We start from the raw sequence: 20,259 nt of genomic DNA on the forward strand, positions 1-20,259 counted from the left end.
CTCTTCGACCTCGGACAGGAATTTGGCTTGAGAGGTCGTCTCTTCGACCTCGGACAGGAACTTGGCTTGAGATGTCGTCTCTTCGACCTCAGACAGGCACTCGGCTTGAGAGGCTGTCTCTTCGACCTGGGATAGGAACTTGGTGCGAGCAGAGCTTGGGTTGGCCGTCTCTTCGACCTGGGACAAGAACTTGGCATAAGAGGCCGTTTCTTTGACCTCGGACAGGAACTTGGCGTGAGAGGACAGTAACTTGGCTTGAGAGGTTGTCTCTTCAACCTCGGACAGGAACTTGGCTTGAGATGTCATCTCTTCAACCTCAGACTGGAACGTGGCATGAGCAAAGATTGGGTTGGCCGTCTTTTCGACCTGGGACCGGAACTTGGCATGAGCAGAGCTTGGGTTGGCCATCTCTTTGACATGGGACAGTAACGTGTCTTGGGAGGCCTTCTCTTCGACCTCAGACAGGAACTTGGCGTGAGAGGCCGTCTCTTTGACCTGGGATAGGAACTTGGTGTGAGTAGAGCTTGACATGTACACTGCCATGATGCTCTCCATGTTTTCCTGCTGCATCCATGGTAAGGCATAGAATTCTGTCACAATACTCACATAATTGAGATTAGGACAGATGCAAGTGCAGTTAAACAGTTTTATTAAAGGAGACAAAGGGAGACAAATCCAAATCAGTAATCCAAAGCGTGTCCAAAAACAAAAGGTCAGGCGATCGGCAAACAGGCATAAATAGCTCAAGGCAATAATCAGAGTCAAGAAACAATAAACGAGGTCAGAGAACATGAAACGAAATGAGAACAAAGTACAACCACTTGGCAAGTGAGTTAAACTCAATACTCAATACAAGTCATTCTGTTCAAACAGTCCTTTTATATTGTGGTTGTGAGTGCTGTGAAATTGATGCAGGTTTGCGTGATTAGCATGAACATGAATGTTCTGGGAAGTGTAGTCCATGGTGGCCATGTTTGTAGGCCGCAGTGCAGGATGGGAAATGTAGTCACAGGTTTGCTGTGCCATGAAACTTTCCTCACGTCCACCCTTATAAATGTAAAAATTTTTACAGTAATAGGCATTTTCTCAGTCTGCAATATTTAGAAAGACATTATTTAAAAGCTGTCAGTATTATAAAAGTCTGGGTTGTGTTCATTTTTGAGATTGATCAGTTGATCAAATCCCAGCTCTAGTTTTAATGATGAACGTCTACGTGGCAACTTTTGATCAACATATACATTATCCCAGGTGTATAGCATCATGTGGAATATTTAGTCTAGTAGAGCTACCAGAACTTACTGCAACCTTACTCTATATAAATCCTATTTTTTCTTGTGACCTTGTTGGGATCCCTTAGAATCCACTAAAAGAAAGATTATAAGAGGATTTCTTGCCGCTAATGTTTACATTTTAGTTTTGTGCTGTGTGACTCGGTTTTCCATTCTCTGTACATCTTCACCAGAAGTTAAATTTGTCATTGCCTCATTTGTATTCTATAGAGCACTGGTTACATTCATTCTTTTTTCTAAACATAGTTTAACTATTTTCACAATGAGTTTTTACTAATGCTGTTCATTTTCTGCTCCAGACATGGATGATGCCCAGGTAGAAGTATTCTCCTGCTCTCAGTGTTCACTTTCCTGTACATCTCAAATTTATCTCCACAAACACATCAGAAGATACCACTATGAGGAATATGAGAGACTGCTACAATCAGGAGACTTAAAAGACATAAACCATGTCACCGCAATAAGCTCCAGTATTCAACAAATAGCCTCCATTACACTCAACATAAACTCCTCTAATAAACAAATGCAGAACGGAGTCTATCCCTGCTCACAATGTGGGAAGAGTTTTACTCACCGGAGTTATCTCCGACAACACCAGCGCATTCACACAGGAGAAAAATCATATCACTGCTCAAAGTGTGGGAAGAGCTTTATTCACAAGTGTAATCTACAAAGACACCAGCACATTCACACAGGAGAAAAACCATATCACTGCTCAGAGTGTGGGAAGAGCTTTATTCAACAGAGTAATCTACAAGAACACCAGCGCATTCACACAGGAGAAAAACCGTATCACTGTTCAGAGTGTGGGAAGAGTTTTATTCGACAGAGTGACCTACTAATACACCAGCGCATTCACACAGGAGAAAAGCCGTATCATTGCTCAGAGTGTGGGAAGAGCTTTATTCGACAGAGTGACGTACAAAAACACAAGCTCATTCACACAGGAGAAAAGCCCCATCACTGCTCAGAATGTGGGAAAGGCTTTGTTCAACAGAGTCATCTACAAGAACACCAGCGCATTCACACAGGAGAAAAACCGTATCACTGCTCAGAATGTGGGAAGAGCTTTATTCGACAAAGTGACCTACTAATACACCAGCGCATTCACACAGGAGAAAAGCCTTATCATTGCTCAGAGTGTGGGAAGAGCTTTATTCGACAGAATAATCTACAATCACACCAGCTCATTCACACAGGAGAAAAGCCGTATCACTGCTCTGAGTGTGGGAAGAGCTTTAATCGACAGAGTCATCTACAATCACATCAGCTCATTCACACAGGTGAAAAACCGTATCACTGCTCAGTGTGTGGGAAGAGCTTTAATCACCAGAGTAATCTACAAAGACACCAGCGCATTCACACAGGAGAAAAGCCGTATCACTGCTCAGAATGTGGTAAGAGTTTTAATCGACAGAGTAATCTACAATCACACCAACGCGTTCACACATGAGAAAAACCGTATCACTGCTCAGAATGTGGGAAGAGCTTTATTCGACAGAGTGAATTACAAAGACACCACTGCATTCACACAGGAGAAAAGCTGTAAGAGTGCTCAAAGTGTGGGAAGAGTTTTATTCAAGAGTATTTTCATACAACAAATTCTCATAGCATAGTTACTGATTTGAGATGTACTTTAATTGCTTTAACTGTAATTGTGTAATAGAGGCTGGTGCTGGTCATGGTATGTGGGATTCATTCAGTTTACTAATGGGTAAGATTCCAGAACCCTGTCTTCATTTCCCATAATGCACGACCCACCACCATGCAGTTAAGCTGCATAAAAAAGATGCTCTTGGTTCCACCTGACTCCACTGATTTTGTGTTTTTCGCTTGCAGTATACTTCATTACTGCTTTTATTGAAATAAAGACTTTTTCCACCATTAAAAAAGTCTCATGTTCTCTTTTTTAAATCTAATTTATAAGGTGGGCAAGAGGGATTTACTAGACAAGCAGGAAGGAAAAAATATTTTTCTTATCAGATATGATTTAGGGAAATGGTTATTAACAACAAGGTCAACACCATCAGTTGAATCAACTCCAAGCAGTGCAGAACAGTATTAGAATCGTAGATCCCCCCCCCCCCCCCCCCCCCCCCCCCCATCACTAGCAGTGGGAGTTTTAGGCCTCACTCCTTACAATTCTTAAAAAGTAACTGAAACATACGGAACGACTGGTAAGTCTGAATTATGAAACAAATTCTCTTGTAGAGAACTTAGTCCAATATGGATTTATGTAAGTTTAAAAATTAGTCACATTGATCCCAATGTTAACAGAGGCACTGTTTTGCCTTAAAATTAAATTCTAAACCCATGGTAGTGTAGTTTATACCTGAATGACCACAACATCTTGTAACTTGCACAACTGTATGCAAAACTGGAGCAAACAATTAAAATGGATTTTTTTTTTTGCAAATGTTAATATACAGGTACTTTATATTTCATTAACTTAAATAAATAAAATAGTAATTGTGGCATGTGCAAAATATTGCCTGCATGCTGGGCAGATAGGAAATGCAAAATCCCTAAATGAACCTAAGGACTTGAAGAAAGATTTAGCTGACACAGCAACAGTGGTTTATCATTCTACTCTGCAGTGTTGCTTACACAATTTGTACCTTTAATTTAGTTTTCCTATGTTAGTATAAAAAGAAAAAAAAAACTGTGAATGATTGCTGCTGTGTGTTACTCGGTTTGTTTTTTCTTCTCAATGAAATATTTGGGGGGGGGGGGGGTGTTCAGCAGAAATGTTCAGCAGAAATGTTCAGTAGAAACGTTCAATAGAAATGGTCTGCAGAAATGTTCAGAAGTAATTTTCAGCAGGAATGGTCCGTAGAAATGTTCAGTAGAAATAAAACTGGAGATTGTTTGTTTGAGCTGAAATAAAAAAAGGGGGGGGGGGGGGGTAACCAGAGATATTTTGGAGTGCCTGCTGACTGATGAACTCTGTCCACAATCACAAAAGGTTTATTAGGTATGTTAAGGTATATGGAGCTGGTAGATGGTAAGATGGTATAGGATATAAACTGTAATCTCTGTGTGTAACTACAAATGTTTCAACAAAACCAGATGACAGAAATCAGCTTAATATACAGCCCCAATTCTGAAAACAGTTGGGACAGTAGGTGCTAATAAAAACAAAGAGGAGTGATTTGGAAATGTACTTTGACTTGTATTTAAACAAAAAATGTATAAAGACAAGGGATTTGATGTTTTACATAATCAACTGCATAGTTTTTTGAAGATAAACTTTTATTTTGAAATTGATGCATGCAACATGTTCCAGAAAAGTTGGAGACAAACAACATTCCCCAAAGACAAATCGGTAGGATTTTGGACAATTTATCTTCAGTGCACGTTATAATTAATACAGTGTGGGAAATAAGTATTGAACTTTTTTTCAGTGAATATATTTCCAATGAGATTATTCACATGAAATTTTCACCAGACTTTGGTATTAACTCAAGAAATCCACACATATAAAGAAATCCAGACATTAAAGTCCATAAATGAAGAGCAATGATACAAGGAAAAAGTACTGAACATACTAACTGGAAATTATTTAATACTTAGTGGAGAAGCCTTAGTTTCTGTATCTGATAAAAACGATGCTGATGTCTCTGCATAGCAAGCCATCCGACAAGCGCAAAACAACAGCTACCAGCAACATCTTCCTCTTTTCGGCGTGACGAAGTTGAGTCCGTCCCAAAAGCCATCTATTAATCGTCCCATCACACTCGTGGACTCGTTCCTTATGTGGCGGTCACAGTAGGCCTTAGCACTCCATTGACTTCCATTCAAACACATCCGAAATGGCAGAAGAGAAACGCGAGCTCACGTGTAGAATTTTGGTACTGCGTGATGAAAGTTCAGATTTGGTGATCTCTGACCTGTGTAATCATATTACGTAAAGACATGTGACTAATAGATGATCATGATGTCCCTGCATGACCTTTTTAGTAAAAAAGAAAGAAATTAAAAAATGGAAGTGCTAATTTTAGCGGTATCGAGCAATCCTGTACTGTACAACACAGCTTTGAAAGATTATAAAAACAACTTAAAAGAGAGTCTGCCAGGAACAGATGGTATACTTAACAGATGGAAACATAAAATTATTTTTTTAATTACTTCAAATATTGTCTGAGATTTTACTGCTGTAAAACGTCATTACATATGAAAACTTCAGAGCCCTGAAGTGTGATGATGTCATTTCCTGTTTCCGCCGACATTCACAGTGGCGTCCGACAAAAATACGCATGCTTAAAGCCAAGTGTGACCGCGGCATTCGCTGACGTCATCAAAGTGTGCACTCAGAGGAGGGCCACAATGGGGAAGTGTGCCATTTGGGACAGGTCCAACAGAAGAAGAGGAATTGTGGTTTTTCAGCCTTGAGTGAACGGTTTATTTTTCTCATTGAGGTGATCTTTTCTACATGAAAATATTCCTGACTGGTTTATATACAATAACAGATTTGATCGATTTAAAAACAAGGTTGTTATTATGTTCTACTTTAAGACCTGAGGTAAATTTAACTAGCTGAGCTGCTCGGCTAATAGTTAGTGACTGTAATCCCAAACCTTCGAAGTGCAGTACAGAGAGAATGATACAGTGGCGTATTAAATCATTTTTATAACACGGATAGATCCGGAGGGTCTACTTTACTGGGTGGTATACGCGTGGATGAGTGGTTGAAAGAGATGGAGAGGATACAGGAGGAAGATATAAAAGAAAGGAGACGCTGAAATTAATGAGAGAGAAATCGAAGAGCTGCATTTTGCATTTGTTATGCTAATATACCAGTTTCGGCGGAAACCCCATAGAAATATATACATTTATATATACATTAGCGCGGTAACATGCAATACAATAATACACCAGACTACAGTGCTAATTGTTTTGTTTTCGCTAGCTCACATTACTCATTCTGTTACATCGGGCTGCGCCGAAATCGCTTACAGCCCTACTATACAGTAGGCGAGAAATACCCGGATGGTGTAGTGCTTTCCCGAGATTTTGCAGCGTGCAGCTAAGGGTGAGTACTGAAAAGTGAAGTCAAAATGTTTCGATCGCCCCCAGGTGGCTGGATGCAGTATAGGTCATAAAACCCGCCCTCTCCATGTAATCTAATGGGACGTGAGACAAACTAAACAATCAAATTACACTTAAAATAATTTTTTTCCAAAGATGATTTCTGTCATATTAGATAGTTTGTACCACGCTGATGTAAGTTCAAGTGTTTTGTTTTTAAAATAAGTTTGATTTTAGTCAGTTATTTGATGCTATAAAAACGGGGGGTCTGACGTCATGATTGAAAGCTGTGATTGACCGCTCTCTGAACGAAGTAGTCATTGACTACGTTTACCTGGACAGCAGTATTCTAATTATTGACCTTAATCTGAGTAAGATAATAATGTGATTTAAGGTGGTTACATGAGTCGGTTTTAGAATACTCCTGTCATGTTCCCGTTTTACATGTTTTAGAACATAATTAGATTAACAGCCCGCGTCATTACGTCACCGCGCCACGCCGTCCGACGTCCCTCCAGAATTTCATGTATCAACATACAGTTCGTCTTCGTTATGGTGCTGTATACAGTTTTGGGTGTTTTTATAAAAATTTTTATGGACGCTTTAAGTGCAGTTAATTATTTGTCATGCTGTACGTGCTAATAGACGACTGCTTGAAGCCGTGGGCTGCATCTCAAACCGTGTACTTAGCGTCTACATAGTAGCTGAGATACATGTATTTTTCCCCACTACAGGCCTATAGTAGGAAAGTATGCGGTTTGGGACGCAGCCGAACGCTCTTCTCTTTAAAACTGCTGTGTGATCGTGTCCTATCGCAAAATGCGGTGAAAACTCACACACGACTAATATGATTAAGGTGTTTACATGTCTGTAATACACGTCCATAATGTGACTAAAACAGGAGTTCTCCACCTGTCTTAATTCGATTAGAGCTTAATTCGAGTATGACCTTAATTAGATTAAGGTAAGTAAAAATGGCTGTTTACATGGTAGTTTCTTAATCAAAGTATGGTCTTAATCGTGTTAAGAGTGGATTATTGTTGTCCATGTAAATGCAGCTACTGAGGCACCAACAGATTTTTTTTCAGTACCTTCAGGAGGAGATTGGAGCTTTAACGTTAATTTCTAAATTTCCGTAACTATTGAAAAAGTTCAGGTGCATGTGCTTGCGATTGATTCTGCCGAAGTGTGTCCGGGACCTTTTGATCTCGGATCAAATTATTAAATTAATCCACGTACGCAGACAAATAAAATCAACACGTTAAGCAGTCTGTATTTCTTTAAGAATTTAATTCCACAGTGAGCACTGCACCGCCCTTCTGTCTCGCGCTCTGTATTATGATCCTGTTGAGTGCAGCATCTGCCTGCTTCATATTGTCAATGCTGTGGTTTGTGTTGTGTAGACTTTAATTCAATTTATTTCAATTCAATTTTATTTGTACAGCGCTTTTTACAATAGACATTGTCTCAAAGCAGCAAGCTTTATTCACACTGTCCTGTGTATGTGATGCGCTCCACCATTTAAAGTTGGAATTCATAATCAGCTCTTTGTGAAGAAAGTCTCGGCTTCCAAATTATGTATTTTTTTAATCTCGAAATTCAAACATTCAATGTTGTTATGATGCTCTTTATGGTGCATGAATGTGGTAGATCGCATGCTGACTCAAAATGGAAACAAGATGCACGAGTAAATGGATCATCTCCTTGTCTTAAATACACGTTTTATCGAAAAATAAACATGAATGAACATCAGACGGTATGTTAAATAGAGTACTGCTTTCTGAAATTCATCATCTCTCATGTAATAACCCAATCTAAGTTTTAACTGCAGAAGAAGGGGAAAAAAAAAAAGGTGACTGAAATTGAACTGAACTGAGACACATGAAAGATGCAAATGAAAGACTTTAAACAGCGTACTTAATGTCGATTTGGAGGAGAGCATGGCAAAAAACAAGCAAAGAACTGAAATTGCACAGGTCATACATAAACATCCTGTAGACATGAATAAATGAAGATGATTAATTTCGACGAACGTGTCAAAAGCCAAAGTCCCCCAGCCCCCCCCCCCCAAAAAAACAAAACTCAGACCCTGCATCCCTTTCACTGCACTCTGTTGTCACGTCACAGGGAGCTAACCAGCACACTGAGAGGTTTCTTTTGTAAGCAGCTTGAAGTTACAGTTAATGTAACTCCTGGAGTTGGTGAGGGTGATCATGTGGTGAATGTGGATCCACCAGTGGAACAGAAGGCTTACAGTTTTTGGAGAGAGTGTTGTGGAAAGATGTGGGAAAAAGTGGATATGTATATGTATATTTTGTGTATTTGTAATATTTTATTATTTTATATATATATATATATATATATATATATATATATATATATATATATATATATATATATATATATATATATATATATATATATATATATATACACAAACATGAATTGAATTGAATGCCTAAAAATACCCCTTAGCTGTTCTGAAATCACTGTAAACCATGGCTTCTTAGGGCATATTGCTTTATTGTTCTCCCTGTTTTCTTTTAACTTTACAGTGGGTTATGCTTATGATCAGAGCCTCCTTTTCCAGAAACACCATTTAGACCTCATAATAAGACTTATAATGGAATCAGCAGGGATACGACCGTGTTCTTCTAGCAAACCTCCACACACTCCTGGTCCCACTGACTCACAGGTAACAGTTATCTATATGTGTGCAATTAAACATAACATTTTTAATAACTAAGAGATTCACTTGACTGTGTGAATGTTCTTCTCTTAATCAGCTTCCATCCTTGGTAGGTGCATGCTCTACTAATCAAGTAAACCATGTTATTAACATCTCTTCAGTATCCTCATGGACTATATGTCGTGTTATACCACAGTTAGTTTCAGTCCTAATTTGATTGGTCAAGTGACATTCCAAGAGTGCTGATATTTATTATAACTGCACTGGGACACTTCACTGTGTGTATCACTCCACTTATCTGTGTTTGCTGCATAAATTACAAATCTAGCAGAAGATCATTACATTGAAACTGTTACTACACTTACTACAGGCTGTCAGTTAGTCTGTGTGTTACACGGCAACATGGAAAGCTCTATCTAGCTGTGGCTGTTTTGGGAATTATTTCCACTGACAGCAAAAATAAACCATTTGGCCATATCGTGTCTGAAGTTTTAGTTACTTGATCTTAATTTCTTTTTAAGAAAACTGTTACATAAAAGCAAGATCACACTCGCAGTTGTACTGCTGTACTGAATATCGGCACTGCTGTGATTACCTGCAGCCTCGTTTCTACGGCCGAATCACAGCCGTGACGATATTCTGTATAAGAGCACTTTTGCACATGCAATATCAGTTAATCGACTTTCTTTTGTAAATAAGTATTATTACTCTTTGTTCATTAGCTTTGTGGGGATGTGCAGACAGAAAAATATACATCTTCAGATGGAGGGACATCAGACTCTGTAGAACACATCACCTGTGTGAACCTTCAAAAACATGTAAAAAAGGAAGAAACTGTAGATGAAGAATACTTCTGTAAGTCAATATGGCTCATTACAGTCCAGTCTAATATTCAGAAATATTTTTTAGTCTAATCTAATTTGTGAATGAACCACATCACTGACTTTTCCCCATTTATATTTTGTACTTTTTTAAAGCGACACCAGTCTCTGTGGGACACATCACACCTGTGGACCTACAGAATCATGTGGAAAAGGAAGAACCTGAAGATAAAGACTATCTCTGTAAGACAACAGGGTGTATTACGGTCCAGACTGGAACTCAATAACCAGGGGTGTAACAATACATGACACGTGACACATGCATCGCATCAGGATGCAAAAGTTTAGTGATATGTGTTGTGGAAATTTGTGATATCAGCATTAAATTAATCATGTTTGAATTGACAAAAGTGCAATCGCACGAAATTCTTTTTTGTTGCTAAATGAGTCCTTTTAGTTGTACTCATGTTTGTCACTCATGAATGAAAGAGAGCTTTGCTAATGATGAGGTCACAATAACATGTCTTGGTCAAAATCTGCGGTAATTAAAAAAAATGCAAGCTCTTCTGAATATTGCAGCGTGTGCTTGATTTTGTGTAAGGTTCTGCAATCGCAAAATCCTGAAGGGACTGGCTTATGCAATCAAATTTTTGTGAGAATTAATACATTTATGTATTTAGTTTTAAGGCATGGGAAGTCTGTAGTACATTTCTTTTACAATATTAAACCTTTGTTTGGAAGACAAAATGCACATTGTTTTTCATTGTTTATGAATCAGAAATAAAAAAAAAAAAAAAAAAGTAGTACTCTTTTTCAGTCAGTATTTTTTCATTCAAATTTTGTTTAAAATATTCTTAAAATATCAGAACATGAACCCAGTATATTGAATCGAATCATGTATGGTTACACCCCTATGAATAACTTTTTTTGAAGTCTTAACTAGGCTTTATTTGTGACCGGACCAGTCCTTCAGCACTGGTTTCCGTCTTGTTCTTTATAGTTTTATTTGAGTTGACAGTATTGAAATGTAAATCTTGGAATTTCAGATGCTGGGACATCAAACTCTGTGGAAGATGTAGACCAAAATAATGGAGGATTTGAAAGGAAGCATGTAAAAGAGGAAGAGTCTGAAGATGAAGACATCCATACAAGGACAGACTGGGGTTGAGTAACACTGACACTTTCTTTCTGATTCAAACTCTTGGTATACTGTACAGTTTATTAATATCAACATTTATTGTAATGCAAGCTTATAATCAGGAATGACATCCTGTATCATGTGTGAAATCCATATTCCACATCCACATGATATTCAGCAACAGTGGTAGCTGTGAGGCAGACAGACAGCTGGCAGTTTATTGTTGCCTTTCAGTCAGCTCACTTGGTATAACACAGTATGTATGGGATACCAAGCTTTCACCATCCTGCTGAAGAGAAGACATGTTTTCATGCTTGTAAGGAAGGTGAGGTGTGGTGACGTAGAGGGTCATGTCAGCTATACAGCTGTCTTCACCACTGTCTTTTCAGTTTTTACACTTCACATATTTGAGAACATTTTTGATACTCGCTCTATTGGTGTAGAATGATAACATACTTTGAGTCATTTTACATTTATTCATTTAGCAGATGCTTTTATCCAAAGCGACTTACAAATGAGGAAATACAAGCAAAGCGATATCAAGCAGAGAACAATACAAGTAGTGCTACTATATGAAATCTTTAATTGAGTTCTAGAAGAATTTTATTGATATGCTTAAGAATTTTTGCTAGTTTTTGAGCCTGCTGTGACAAGCCTCTAAACTAGCTTCTGTTTAGCTTGCCAACAGGTACCTAACATGAGCTTGGCTTCAAAGGAGGTGCATATTTGTCCTTGTCTTGAGAACTGTACCTCTTCTCTACATAGGAAGATGATGCCTGGGTATAGTAAAGGACAGTTCTGATGCAGCCTGATGTGTGGATATTTTCCTCCAGATGGGTCAAATCTGTTGAAAAAAATTGACATACAATGGTGGAACAGTAGGGTGATTTTTGTTTATTTTTAGCTTTGGACTCTGATGGAAATGTGGAAGATCTAGATGAGTGTAGCACGACCTGGACTAAACAGGTGGAGCAGTTCACTGAAATGTGCAAGCCCCAGCAGACACGTTCTCTTCAGCTGATGCACTCACCACTTATGATAACAAGGAAGTGCTCAACCTCATTATTAAAGAGCATGGCCTTTCAAATAAAGAAATACAAGATATACAGGCTTTGCCAGTCTGTCCCTTTGGCTGCCGAGTGCATGCAGCATGAGATCAATAATTCCTTCTGCTGTTTGATGGTGCAGCTCAAAAGCTGGATATGGAATGTCCTGCTGTAGCACTGCAGTGTTTTTCCTTCTTCTGGTCCCCACAAGTGTTAGCAGGTTTACCTGCTGAAAGGTCCAACATGAAGTCTAAAGGCCTACCAGTTTTCATTCGTAACTTAGAACTTCTTACTACTTTTAAGCGGCAGGTGCTGGAGTGGTGCCAAAGGAAAGAAAAGTTCCAGAGCTTAAGTCAGGGGACGTTAACTTTCTCTCGTACAAGAATACTTACTTCCCCAGAAAGCACATATTCTCCGAAAGGTGTTTCACCAATCTCCGTACATTACTTGTCTCTCTACTAAATTACGTAGATGTTCATCATCATCATCTTATTTTTGCTTGCAAAAATTAACCAGACTAATTTTAACTGGCCTTATCAAACTACGCAATTGCTTTACATGTCTTATTAATACTTAAATAAACAAATATATATATATATATATATATATATATATATATATATATATATATATATATATATATATATATATATATATATATATATATATAATATATATTTTATATATATATATATATATATATATATATATATATAATATATATTTTGTAATGCTGCCATTTATAACTATTTATTTTATTTCACTTACTAAGCAAGAGTTGTTGGTTACTTTTATTTTCAATGCCCTTGTGTTATTGATGTACTGCTATGAAAGACATCACTGCCGGCATTGTACCATGCTTCGACTTTTTTTTGTGAAAGTGTGCTTTACTGTATTAAAAAATCTACATTGATAATCGGTATTGTCAGTTATGAAAAATTATTTTAACTAATCAGCCCTACTCTATAGCTGATATGACCCTTTATGTTGCCAAGTGTCCCCTTCCTTACAGGCATGAATAGATGTGTATTCAGCCAGGTGCATAAAGATGTGGTAACCTATATTTGTCTGATGGATTGTTTCTTTCTTTCTGAGAAAAGGGTTTTATATTCATGACTTAATATTACTCTGGCTGGGCTGTGGGACAGGTGGTAGAGCAGGTTATCCGCTCATCGTAGTGTTGGCGGTTTGATTCCCGGCCCGAATGACTCCACATGCTGAAGTGTCCTTGGGCAAGACACTGAACCCCAAGTTGCTCCCAGTGGCAAGTTAGCGCCTTGAATGGCAGCTCTGCTACCATTGGTGTGTGTGTGTGAATGGGTGAATGAGACACAGTGTAAAATGCTTTGGATAAAAGCGTTATATAAGTGCGCCATTTACTGTATCTGTGTGATGGGCACAGTTTAGGTGGAGGTTTACTCGGTGGGCAATAAAACATTATTGATTTGTGTTGCAATAAAGTTTTCCCAAATAACGATTTTAAGCTAAGTTAAATGTCAAACTTTCATTTCTATTTTCCTCATCTTGCTGAAAGAGCTAACAGCTGTAGCCTGATTACACATGTAAAGTTGGCATAAAGACATTTTGCTGCTTTTTTGTGTTTCCTGTTAAATTGTTGGCTTGGGGGGGGCAGTGAGTGTCTTCAGAGCAGGAGCTCAACTCGTCAGATGCGGACTTCAGCACAGTGTTATCGTCAGTCTCCGACATGAGGAGAACTTGGTTAGTCATGAAGTCTGCTTCAGGTGTGAGCAGAACTTGGTCATCTGTGTCGGCATACTGCGGCATGAGCAGAACTTGGTGGTCGTGTCAACAGACTCTGGCGAGAGCATAACTTGGTTGGTCATGACGTCGGTTTCAGGAGTGAGCAGAACCTGGTTGCTCGTGACTTCGGCTTCAGGCATGAGCAGAACCTGGTTGCTCGTGACGTCGGTTTCGGGCCTGAGGAGAACTTGGTTGTTTGTGACATCAGCTTCAGGCATGAGCAGAACCTGGTTGGTCATGACGTCGGCTTCGACCTGGGACAGGAACTTGTCTTGAGCAAAGCTTGGGTTGGCCGTCTCTTCGATCTGGGACAGTAACGTGTCTTGGGAGGCCGTCTCTTCGATCTGGGACAGTAACGTGTCTTGGGAGGCCGTCTCTTCGACCTCGGACAGAAACGTGGCGTGAGCAAAGCTTGGCTTGGCCGTCCCTTCAAACTTGGACAGGAACTTGACAATGCTGGAGCTCTGGAGCTGAGACCTCATCATGGGTATCAGGCTGAAACACTGGAGCTGAGGTCACCACATTGACCTTCGGCTGGAGCTCGGCAGTTGAGACCTCCTCGTGGGTCTCAAGCTGGAGCACTGAGGTTGCCACGTTAACCTCCGGCTGGAGCTCAGCAGGTGAGACCACCTCATGGGTCTCGGGTTCGAGCTCTGGAAATGCTCTCTTGTGGAGCTGTTTGTGAGTATGCCAGCTGCTCCTGAGAGCAGAAATATGATCCCTGATTCCCATGTCTCCTGCATGTGGGACACTGCAGCTGGGCCTCTTTGCAGCAGCCCTCGGCCTTGCAGGTCGGTGGAGTTTAGAGGTGTGGCCACGAATGGAGAAGAAGAAATCATTTAGTTGGCGCTGTAATGTATCCCTTTTACAAAATCCTGATTTCCGACAAATGTTAAAGACTGAACTTGATGTTTATATGGAGACCAACTGGTCCTCAGTATCCTCTGTGGGCGTGGCGTGGGAGGCACTTAAGGCTGTTCTTAGGGGTTAGATCATACAGTATGCCTCATTCATTAAAAAATCCAAAGCACGAGAACTCAGAGTTGGAAGGAAATATTAAAAGTGCAGAGGCAGAGCTGAAGTGCCGAATGTCGTCTGATGGTCTCAGAGAATTGACCAGATTGAAATATAGATATAATACTATTTTGTCGAGGAAAGTGGAGTTTTGGTTATTCAGGGCAAGATAGTCATACTTTGAGTCGGGGGACAAAGCAGGAAAACTTTTGGCTAGATATATAAAATAGAGGGAGGCCTTTTCTACCATTTCCGCAGTGAAGTCTGTTAGTGGTGAAATTTTTACCTCGGCCATTGATATTAATAATGCTTTTAAAGAATTTTACTTTGATCTCTATAGTTCAATGTCTTCGTCTACTGATGAAGATATTAGAAACTTTGTGGGACCATTAGAACTCCTGAAATTGACGACGGAGCAAAAAAATTCTCTTGATTCTGAGATAACCCTGGAGGAGCTTGGCGAGGTAATTAAGGCCCTGCCTACAGGCAAGTCTCCGGGGCCAGATGGCTTTGCCACTGAGTTTTTCAAATCTTATGCTACAGAATTGGCTCCACTTCTGTTAGGAGTTTATACAGAATCATTAAAGAATGGAAAGCTTCCTCCAACCATGACACAAGCCCGGATCAGTCTGATTCTTAAAAAAGACAAAGATCCAAGTGATTGTAAAAGTTATTGTCCAATTTCCCAGATCCAGTTAGATGTAAAAATCTTGTCGCAAATTCTGGCTAACCGATTAAGTAAAGTTATGACATCTCCTATACATATAGATCAGGTGGGGTTTATTCGGGGCCGTAGCTCTTCTGATAACATTAGACGTCTCATTGATATCATGTGGTCAGTAGCGAATGATCAGTCTCTGGTTGCTGCCATCTCACTTGACGCCGAAAAGGCTTTTGATATGGTAGAATGGGATTATCTTTTTAAGATTTTGGAAGTGTATGGGAATACTTTCATTGGTTGGATTAAGCTACTTTATAGACACTTTGTAGCGGCAGTACAAACAAATGGACTAATTTCAGATTATTTTACTCTGGATAGGGGCACCCGGCAGGGTTGCCCTCTTTCCCCATTATTGTTCTGTCTTGCCCTGGAACCATTAGCAGCTGCGATAAGAAAGGAGAATGATTTACCAGGGGTGGTGGCGGGAGGTGTGGCGCATAAGCTTGTGCTTTATGCAGATGATATTTTATTATTCGTCTCTGACCCTACTAGATCTATGTCTTGCCTCCACAGAATTATTAATTCCTTTTCCAAATTCTCAGGATACAAAGTCAACTGGTCTAAATTCGAAGCTTTGGCTCTGACAGCGTACTGTCCAGTAACGGCCTTTCAGCTTGGTGCCTTCCAGTGGCCCAAACAGGGCATTAAGTATTTGGGTATTTTATTTCCAAAAAATTTGTCTGATTTAGTTAGAGTTAATGTTGACCCGTTAATAAAAAGGTTTTTGAGTGATGTAGACAGGTGGTCTTCTTTACATTTATCTATGATGGGGAAGGTTAATGTTATTAAAATGAGTTTTAATAACATCAAAATTCAATTACCTGCTACAATCTCTCCCTATAGATGTCCCACTTTCTTATTTCAAGCAATTTGAGAGTATAGTGAAGTCTTCTATTTGGAATGGTAAGTGTCCCAGGTTAAATTTCAATAAGTTACATAGGCTGATTGACAAGGGTGGGCTAGGCCTACCCAAGATTCTGTTTTATTATTATGTGTTTGGTCTTAGACATTGGGCTCATTGGTCACTTCCACCTGAGAGAGCCCCTCCCTGGTTCTGCATTGAACAAGAAGTTCTTGTCCCTATTTTGCCACTGCAAAGCCTTTCCATTAATCTAACCAGAGAAGTTAAATCACACCTCATTATTTCACATCTGTACTCAGTGTGGACAAGAGGGTCCAGAGTGTTTGATTCTGATATTTATCTCAATGTTGCCTCGAGCTTATGGCTAAACCCCAAACTACGTATTAATAAGTCCCCTTTTTGTTGGTCAGAGTGGATCACAAGGGGGGTTAATACACTCTGTGATCTTTGAGAGTGGTGTGATGATATCTTTTGAAAAATTGGTTCAACATTTTGGGATCCCCAGATCTCAGTTTTTTAGGTATGTTCAACTACGCCACTTGCTCTGTACTATTTTTGGGAGTAGCATGCACCCCCCTAAAGCAGCAGATACTCTGGGAGAGGTGATTTCTGCTTTTGGAAGAGGACATGAAGCATCAGTGTATTACTCCTTACTGATTCAGAGTCTAGGGGACGGAGTCTCGACCACTCTCAAGAGATTATGGGAGAAAGATTTAAATTTGGAATTGGGGGAGGGAGACTGGGCTAGGATTTTAAATCTAAAACTAAAATATAAATATAAAAACTGCATCTAGAGACACAAGGGTGCGCCTTATACAATTTAAGATTTTACATCGGTTCTATTGGACCCCCTCTAAATTGTATAAGCACGGTCTTAAAGACACACCCACCTGCTGGCGATGCCATTCAGAAGATGGAGACACCACCCATGTTTTTTGGGGGTGTCGTGAGATCCAGGAATTTTGGTTGAAGGTGCAGAGCTTTGTATGTGTGGTGTTGAACACTCAGATCTCGGTCTGCCCTAGACTCTGTATTTTGGGAGATGGGGAGGTCACAAAATTGGAGGATAGCTACAAAAAAGATTGGGTTTTGACCAGTGTGATGATTGGTAGTCAGGTTATTTTAAGGGGATGGAAATCAGATGGAGCGCCCTCGTTTCCAGAGTGGTGTGTGGAGATGGGGAGGGTGGCTGCCTTTGAGGAGGGGTCGAGCAGAAGGATGGGAGTTGGGAATTCCTTCAGGAAGAAATGGAGCATTTATTTGGCATTTTTGGGGGACTCTCGAGGAGGGGCGGTGGAGAGTATAATTTAGAGTTTAGTCTATGATTATACTTGATTATTGTATTTTCCTTTTTTTTAATTGTGTATTTTTTTTTATTATTATTTTGGATATGTGAGTTTATATTCTATTGACCACAGGGGTGTTCGTGGGGGGACCAGGGTGGGGTGGGAGGTTGGTAGGGGGAGGGGATTTATGCTAAAATAGTTTGATTCATTATATATGTTGTTTGTCTCTTTGTGTTAACTTGTGAATCAATAAAAGGAGACAAAGGGAGATAAATTCAAATCAGTAATCCAAAGCGTGTCCAAAACATGCAAAAGGTCAGACGATCAGCAAATAGGCATAAATAGGGTGAGGCAATAATCAGAGTCAAGAAACGATAAACGAGGTCAGAGAACATGAAACGAAATGACAACAAAGTACAACCGTTTGGTAAGTGAGTTAAACTCAATACTAAGCGAAGTCATAGTGTTCAAACAGTCCTTTTATATTGTGGTTGTGAGTGCTGTGAAATTGATGCAGATGTGCATGATTAGCATGGATATGAATGTTCTGGGAAGTGTAGTCAATAGCGGCCATGTTTGTAGGCCGCAGTGCAGGATAGGAAATGTAGTCACAGGTTTGCTGTGCCATGAAACTATCCTCACATCCACATCAATCAGTTGATCATAGCCCAGCTCAAGTTTTAATGATGTACGTTCTATGTGGCAACTTTTGATCAGCATATACATTATCCCAGGTGTATAGCATCATGTGGAATAGTTAGTCTAGTAGGGCTACCAGAACTTACTGCTACCTTACTCTATATAAATCCTATTTTTTCTTGTGACCTTGTTGGGATCCCTTAGAATCTACTAAAAGAAAGATTATAAGAGGATTTCTTGCCGCTAACGTTTACATTTTAGTTTTGTGCTGTGTGACTTGGTTATCCATTCTTTATGATCTATAGAGCCTTGGTTACATTAATTCTTTTTTCTAAACATAGTTTAACTATTTTCACAATGAGTTTTTATTAATGCTGTTCATTTTCTGTTCCAGACATGGATGATGCCCAGGTACAAGTCTTCTCCTGCTTCTGGTGTTCACTTTCCTATACATCTCAACTTTATCTCCACAAACACATCAGAAGATACCACTATGAGGAATATGAGAGACTGCTACAATCAGGAGAGTTAAAAGACATGAACAATATCACTGCAATAAGCTCCAGTATTCAGCAAATAGCCTCCGTTACACTCGACATTAACTTCTCTAATAAACAAATACAGAAAGAAGTTTATCCCTGCTCACAGTGTGGGAAGAGTTTTACTGACCGGAGTAATCTCAAACAACACCAGCGCATTCACACAGGAGAAAAACCATATCACTGCTCACAGTGTGGGAAGAGCTTTATTCAACAGAGTAATCTACTAGCACACCAGCGCATTCATACAGGAGAAAAGCCGTATCACTGCTCAGAGTGTGGGAAGAGCTTTATTCAACAGAGTAATCTACAAGCACACCAGCGCATTCACACAGGGGAAAAGCCGTATTCCTGCTTAGAATGTGGAAAGAGTTTTATTCGGCAGAGTGATCTACATGTACACCAGCGCATTCACACAGGAGAAAAACCGTATCACTGCTCAGAGTGTGGGAAGAGCTTTATTCAACAGAGTAATTTACAAAAACACCTGCGCATTCACACAGGAGAAAAGCCGTATTCCTGCTCAGAGTGTGGGAAGAGTTTTATTCGACAGAATGATCTACATGTACACCAGCGCATTCACACAGGAGAAAAACCGTATCACTGCTCAGAGTGTGGGAAGAACTTTATTCGACAGAATGATCTACAAATACACCAGCGCATTCACACAGGAGAAAAGCCGTATCACTGCTCAGAGTGTGGGAAGAGCTTTATTCGGCAGAATGAACTACAAATACACCAGCGCATTCACACAGGAGAAAAGCCATATCACTGCTCAGAGTGTGGGAAGAGCTTTATTCAACAGAGTGATCTACAACGACACCAGCGCATTCACACAGGAGAAAAGCCGTATTCGTGCTTAGAGTGTGGGAAGAGCTTTAATCGACAGAGTAATCTACAAATACATCAGCGCGTTCATACAGGAGAAAAGCCGTACCACTGCTCAGAGTGTGGGAAGAGCTTTATTCAACAGAGTAATCTACAAATACACCAGCGCATTCACACTGGAGAAAAACCGTATCACTGCTCAGAGTGTGGGAAGAGCTTTATTCAACAAAGTGACCTACAAAAACACCAGCGCATTCACACTGGAGAAAAACCATTTCACTGCTCAGATTGTGGGAAGAGCTTTAATCACCAGAGTAATCTACACAAACACCAACGCATTCACTAAGGTGAAAAAAAAAAACACATACGCTCATACTGTAAGAAGATGTTTACAGATAAATATAAGCTCAAACTATATCAGAGCATTCGTACATGAGAAAAGCTGTAAAAGTGCTCAAAGTACGGGAAGAGTTTTAATCAAAAGAGTAATTTCATGCAACACCAACAAATTCACGTAGCATAGTTACTGAATCAGGAAGCATCCTGCCCTCAGAACAATCCAGTGCTGGCCGGACCAATCGGATTCTGTACTTCAAGG

The 20,259-nt window shown here is 39.7% G+C and overlaps 1 protein-coding gene across 1 annotated transcript in view; it reads left to right on the forward strand.

Moving 5' to 3' along the window:
* LOC108258234 (uncharacterized) overlaps positions 1 to 20,259 on the forward strand; it is a 51,546-nt gene that overhangs the window by 11,127 nt on the left and 20,160 nt on the right. Inside the window, 7 exon segments of the mRNA XM_053675920.1 lie at positions 1,589 to 2,920; positions 6,605 to 6,688; positions 8,873 to 9,012; positions 9,729 to 9,861; positions 9,984 to 10,070; positions 10,874 to 10,990; positions 18,689 to 20,183. Coding sequence (XP_053531895.1) covers positions 1,589 to 2,920; positions 6,605 to 6,688; positions 8,873 to 9,012; positions 9,729 to 9,861; positions 9,984 to 10,070; positions 10,874 to 10,990; positions 18,689 to 20,183 — 3,388 coding nt within the window.

Source organism: Ictalurus punctatus, chromosome 25, assembly GCF_001660625.3.
Source record: "Ictalurus punctatus breed USDA103 chromosome 25, Coco_2.0, whole genome shotgun sequence".
NCBI lineage: Eukaryota > Metazoa > Chordata > Actinopteri > Siluriformes > Ictaluridae > Ictalurus > Ictalurus punctatus.